Here is a 7108-nt window from a genome sequence, read left to right on the forward strand (position 1 = left end):
CCATTGCTATCAAGGATGAGGAGCCTCGTGCATCGAGGAGGGACACTTGTGTGCTTGTTGGTGTCGTGGTTGCTGTTTGTTACGAGCTTTTGCGATGCTGCAGCATTTGAAGTGATCGGGGATGGAGAATGTGCAGATTGTGCTGAGAATAGTTTCGAGACCAGACAAGCATTCTCAGGTATTGTGTTGTCTTTGCTACTTGAATCAAGGTAAATTACATCAGATACCACAAAACTTTAGGTGTTGTATCGTTTATATCACTGAACTTTCAATTTTCCCAATCATAACACTCAACTTCGATTTTCTTTTCAATTATATCACTGAACCTTTACATCGTTAAAGGCCCCGATGACGTGGCTAATGGCTTCCGGCATAGACACCTCACCAAAACGGCGTCGTTTTGATTCGATCGTTAATAATTTAATAACCCAGTGGTATAACTGAAACGGAAGTCAAAGTTTAGTGCTATAATTGACAAAATTATAAGTTTAATGGTAAAATCGATACAACGTCTAAAGTTTGATGGTACCTGATGTAGTTTATCCATTGAATTAATCATATTTCATATGTGCTTGTTTCGCTGGTGACGGGCCATTCATTAAAATTAGGGGTTTTGGCCCATATGAATCCGATTTGAAAATTAAACTTTTCCACATGTATTTGATATAGGTTTACTAGGTTGCACCTTACTTGAAATTTGATTTAATTTTTTTTAAACTCGCACCTGATCCGACTCTATCTGATATATATATATATGGTAAATTAATGATCTAATTAAAAATACAAATAGAGATACTAGAGGTATTATTGCAATTATCTCTAAATATATAAAAGATAATTATAATATTATATTTGGTTAGACACTTAGATTAGAATAATTTACACCTTAAATTTGAATCTGACCCGATCTTTCAAAAATCTTGACCCAACTAGAACCTATTTTTTTTTAACAAAAAAATATCTAATGAAGTCAGGTCAAAATCCATCAAGTTCGAGTCAGATACTCATAATCCATCCTTAATTGCAATGCATATTCAAGTTTATATGCATATGAACATAGTCAGAATCGAATATCATAATAGGTTAAATTCTTAAACTTTAAGAATAAGGACTTGTTAAATATTGGGTAAATTACGTATTTAGTATCTAAACTATCAATTTTGGTCCGTTTTAGCACATAAACTTTCAATTTTTCAAAATCCTAAAGTTTAGTTTTTGTTTCATTTTAGTACCCTTGTTGAAAATTTAAAGTTAATTTTTGGAAAAAAATGGAAGGTCTATGTACTAATATGGACCAAAACTGATAATTTAGGTACTAAACGCGTTAAGTTTTTAACGGTTCGGTACTAAAATAAAACAAAAACTAAACTTTAGGCATGATTTCCAAAAAAGTGAAAGTTTAGGTACTAAAAGGATCAAAACAAATAATTTAGGTACTAAATGCATAGTTTACCCTTAAATATTTAAACTCAAAATTTAAGAGAATAAGGTTTAATTTATCTAATATTTGAACTTATAAGGACCTAAATTATCACATAAGATGTTATTGATTTAAACTGAGGTATAACATTAATAGTAAAGGATTAAATCATACTAAATTAAAATATATGAAGACTAAATCATACTTCTTAAGTTGAGTATAGTATAGGGACAAAAACCATAATTGGCTTATGTTTATACATATGCATGTAGGTCTTCGTTAAAATCCATGATGTTGTATCTTATTGTTGTTTTTCTTTGCAGGCCTTCGTGTTACCATAGACTGCAAGCCGGAAAAAGGCGAAAACTTCGAAACCCGAGGCTCCGGCGAGCTCGACGATGAAGGCAAATTCAAAGTATCCCTTGCCGGAGACATGGTTAAAGATGGTAAATTAAAGGAGCAATGCTACGCGCAGCTCCACAGTGCATCGGCTCAACCTTGCCCTTCCCTCGACGGCCTCGAATCCTCCAAGATCATTTTCAAATCCGCCGGGGACGATGGCGAACACCGATTCGGGCTGAAAGGGAAGCTCAATTCTCGCCGATAACGTGTGCCTCCGCCTCTTTTGGCCACACCACCACCATAAGTTCTCTCCATTGCCAAAGCTTCCACCACTTTCACCATTGAAAAGCTTCTTCCACCATCATTATCCTCACCCTCCGATTTACAGAAGCCGCTTCCGCCCCCGGTTCCGGTCTACAAGCCTCCGGTTTATAAGCCTCATCCAGTTCCGGTCTACAAGCCTCCGGTTTATAAGCCTCATCCAGTTCCGATTTACAAGCCGAAACCTCACCCGCTTCCTACGATTCCGAAGATCCATCCAATCCCAAAGAAGCCGTGCCCGCCGATCCCCAAGCTTCATCCGAAGTACTTCCACCACCCCAAGTTCGGAAAATGGCCGCCGTTTGCTCCACATCAGCCTTGAAGTATTCGTAGTCTCATGCAGTGATAATGTGCGTGTGTGTGCATAAAACATTGAACTGTTTTATGCAATGTTTAATTAAGCTATAATGCATGCAATAAAGGTACGTGAAGGGGAGATAACTTACGTAAACATGTATTAAAATGTTTGAAACTTTAATTTTATATGATATAGTATTAAATTGTGGCTGTAGCGTTTCTGAACGTTATGAATATTACAACGTGATTTATTTTTTTAAAAAAATATAATATTTTTTAAAAAATAAACCACTAATTATAAATGTCAAACAAAAAATTTAAAACTTTTAAGGGCTATAATGTGAAATTTTCAAAATTCGGGGACCTTAAGCTCATTCAATATTCGACTACTAGATTTCAAAGTTCCTAGAACTCTAAAACCTCATCCTTACAATTAAATCAAGGAAGTTATTGCAATTATTATTAGTATTTCAATAGGTCACTAAAAATTAATTATGTTTAATTTTGCCACTCAATTTTAACATTATTTATATTTTGATCATTTCATCCTTAAATAATTAATAGAATTATGATATGACTGATGATATTAAAAATATATCGTTTTAAAAATTATAATTTATACCAGAAAACTTTATTTTGTATTCTTATAAACCATTTTCTTCGTATTTTCTTTTTTGCGTTTCTTTTTTTCCATCTACTTAGATATCGTCACCACTTGTCATGATAGGTTATCATACCAACCACCAACAACCGTTGTCGATGGTGGATGATGAGTCGTCTTTCACTTGTTTAGTCCTCATGAATGCAAATTTGATATTTGTTTAACTGAAAAATATCTCAAAACTCACAAATATAGCGTCATAAACTTCAAGACATCGAACTGTCATCGTCTAACATAACTTTTAACTAACACAATAACGTCGTATAACTCCTCTTTTCTTCCTCTACAAGTTTGTCGGTTTAGTTTCTCATAAAATCTCCACAAAAACCTCAAAAGTTCTCTCCGGACTTTTGATCTCGTAATCTGATTATTGGATCATTTCTATTTTGAGATGGGCCGAAAAAAGAAAATTTATCTTTTATATTGCTTCATTAACCTTTTTTTTCCTCTCTCTCTTTCGATATACGTAGGTTTTAGATGTTCGGAGATAATAGATTCATATGAAATAGGTCGAATTCAGATTTAGAGGATCAAAATAAGGTGATCTAAAAATTATGGGTCTAAAGAACACCCACTGTGATGATTGGCGCATTGGTAGAACACATCAAACAAAGGTTAGAGCATGAGATAGTGCCTTCATGGCCCAAAAATGAAAAGAGAGAATTTTTTAGAGTAAACTATGCATTTAGTACCTAAACTATCAGTTTTGATATTTTAATAAGCTTTTAATTTTTTCAAAGTCATACCTAAAGTTTAGTTTTTGTTTCATTTTAGTATCCACCGTTAAAAACTTAACGCGATTAGTATCTAAACTATCAGTTTTGGCCCATTTTAGTACCTAAACTTCCATTTTTTTTCCTCTCTAAACTTAACGTTAAATTTTGAACAAGTGTGCTAAAATGAAACAAAAAGTAAACTTTATGTATGATTTCAAAAAAATAAAAAGTTTAAGTACTAAAATAGACCAAAACTGATATGTTAAGTACCCTTATTATTTTTTTACTACTGTAAAAGATCAATCATTTTCCATCTCCAGTTTAATGTGTAGCACAATAGTCAATAGTCAAGAAAATCATGTACAAAGATAATATTTTTAAAGCTAAAATGTTGTCTGTGTTACTTGTATTTAGACTATAAACATAAAAAAGGTCATTGGAGATAATTACGTGATTATCTTTTCTTTTCCATAGTATGACAAACGAGATATTAATATCAAGAATTACTAATTTAGTTGGACGAGATATTAAGTTTTTTTAACAAAGTCGGGAGTTTGAATTTTAATAATCGTGAATAAAGCGAATTTGGCTATGAAAGTTACCTCTATAATGGACTTCTACGAAACTTGATCTGAACCATAGAGACATATATTTGACCCGAATTCAGTAGGTTTCAATTTGAGTTGATCGAATTTGAGATTAAGATAAAAAAGTTTAACTTGATCCGACTCGAGATAATATATATATATATATATATATATATATATATAATAATACTCGTCTATATTATTTTTTTAATTATTTCTTTACTTTATCTAATAAAAATGAATTATATGCTTATTTATGTTTGAGTCAATTTAGATAAGATATAAATTTTAATCTAAATAATTGAGTTAAGTTTCAGGTCGGGTAATATTCTCTTAAAGTAGATAGAAGAGTTTAATTTTAGGGTAAATTATACATGTAGTACTTAAACTATCAATTTTTGTCTGTTTTAGTACCTAAACTTTCATTTTTTTAAATCATACCTAACGTTTAGTTTTGGTTTTATTTTAGTACCCCGTTAAAAACTTAATGTTAAGTTTTGAAAAAATTGAAAGTTTAAGTACTAAAACGAATCAAAACTAATAGTTTAGTTACTAAACGCGTTAAGTTTTTAATAATGGGGTACTAAAATGAAACGAAACTAAACGTTAGGTATGGTTTTAAAATAAATTGAAAGTTACGGTACTAAAATAGATTAAAATTGATAGTTTAGGTATTAAACACATAATTTACCTGCTATTTAGAGTCGAGCAACGAAACCAAGAAAAATAAAAATCAATTCTAATCGAACTATGCAGTTTAGTTTGGTTCAAGTTTTTCAATTTACAATTCGGTTCTGTTTTGAGTTTTCATATTAAAATCGTTTGAACTGAAGCAAACCGAATTAAAAAAAAAGAAAATAAATAAATATCTAAAACAAATTTATTTTGATTTTTTATAAGACAAATTTAAAAAAATAAAATCTTAAAACTAATAATATTTTTTGAATTTAAATTTATATATTTGCACTCGATTTAAGATTTAAATTATTTTAGATTGAGTTTAGAAAATTAGTAAACAGTCAAAAACCGCAAAACCGAATCGAACAAAACTAAAATCGTAAATTTTATGACATTCGATTTCAATTTTTAAAAACCCGTAAAGTAGGATTTAATTCATATTTTAGTGAAAAATCGAATCGAATTGAACCAAATACATCGCTACCGCTATTTAAGTCGTGATAGATTGGGTTGGGAGAATTAAGCTTCCTTCAAATAAAGAGAAAATACGCCATGCCTGAGAACATTTTGGTGACCGGCGGTGCTGGTTTCATCGGAAGCCACACCGTGCTAGAGCTGCTATTGGCGGGTTACCATGTGGTGGTGGTTGACAATCTCAACAATTCCTCCGGTGCTTCCATCCGCAGAGTCAAAGAGCTCGCCGGCGAACACGGCGACAACCTCCACTTTCACGAGCTTGACCTTCGAGACAAACCAGCCCTGCAAAAACTTTTCACCGGAACAAAAATAGATTCCGTCATACACATCGCCGGATTAAAATCCGTAGGAGAAAGCATGGAGAAGCCATTGATGTACTACAACAACAACATCATCGGAGCAATCACCTTGTTGGAAGTAATGGATGCACATGGATGTAAAAGCCTTATAGTTTCATCATCGGCCACCGTGTACGGTTGGCCAAAGGAGGTGCCGTGTAGAGAAGACTTCCCTGTGGATGCAATCAATCCTTATGGAAGAACCAAGCCAGTCGTCGAAGAGATGTGCAGGTAGATGTTATTATGGTGTTAATTTGTTTATTTTTAAAGATGTTCATGTTCATGTTCGGTTCATGTTCATTTAAATTTTCAGTATCTTATTTGTGTTCGTTTATTTATTTTTGAGTTGTTCGTGTTCGTTTATATATTGTTCACGAACATTTTCGTTTATATGTTTACGAATATATTCATTTAGTGTTTATGAACGTGTTCATTTAATATTTGTTTATCGTCATTCATATGTTCAAATTTTAATTTTACAAGGAAAAGGAGAACCCGGTAAACGAATTTGTTCATGAACATAAATGAATAAGTCGATAAACGAGCTCATAAACAAGTTTGTTCGTGAACATAAATAAACCAAATACACCTATGTTTGTATTAATTAGATTATTAAATGAAAATAATTTTTTTTGTTTATATTTATTAATTTAGCTTAACAAACGTTAAAGAATGTTATACGAACGTTTTACGAATAATTCATTAATACTGTTCATATGTGCAGGGACGTACAGCGTGCAGACCAAGAGTGGAAGATAATATTACTGAGATATTTCAACCCTGTCGGTGCACATCAGAGCGGCTACATCGGAGAACATCCCCGTGGAACCCCAAACAATCTCATGCCCTACATGCAGCAAGTGGCGGTTGGCAAGCGACCGGCGTTGACCGTGTTCGGCGACGATTATTCCACCGGAGATGGCACTTGCGTACGTGATTACGTTCATGTTGTCGATTTAGCACGAGGCCATGTGGCCGCCTTGCGGAAGCTATCTGATCCGGACATTGGCTGTGAAGTCTACAACTTGGGGAGTGGGAAAGGAACGTCGGTTTTGGAGATGGTGGCTGCGTTTGAGAAGGCGTCCGGGAAGAAAATACCTCTGGTCATGGCCGGTCGGCGAGCCGGTGACGGTGAAATAGTTTATGCTTCGACTGAGAAGGCGGAGCGTGAGCTGAATTGGAAAGCTGAATACAGCGTTGAGGACATGTGCAGGGATCAGTGGAACTGGGCCATGAACAACCCCGATGGTTACGAATCTCCTGATCCATAA

General features: G+C 33.7%; 1 protein-coding gene and 1 pseudogene across 1 annotated transcript; both read left to right on the forward strand.

Moving 5' to 3' along the window:
• Positions 1 to 2535, forward strand: LOC120183229 (annotated as a pseudogene).
• Positions 2536 to 5574: 3039 nt separating this feature from the next.
• Positions 5575 to 7108, forward strand: LOC120183213 (UDP-glucose 4-epimerase GEPI48-like). The gene is made up of 2 exons (XM_039187951.1): positions 5575 to 6068; positions 6562 to 7108. The coding sequence occupies exons 1-2, from the start codon at positions 5575 to 5577 to the stop codon at positions 7106 to 7108; spliced, it is 1041 nt and encodes a 346-aa protein (XP_039043882.1).

Source organism: Hibiscus syriacus, unplaced genomic scaffold (assembly GCF_006381635.1).
Source record: "Hibiscus syriacus cultivar Baekdansim isolate YM2019G1 unplaced genomic scaffold, ASM638163v2 tig00112740_pilon, whole genome shotgun sequence".
Taxonomy (NCBI): Eukaryota; Viridiplantae; Streptophyta; class Magnoliopsida; order Malvales; family Malvaceae; genus Hibiscus; species Hibiscus syriacus.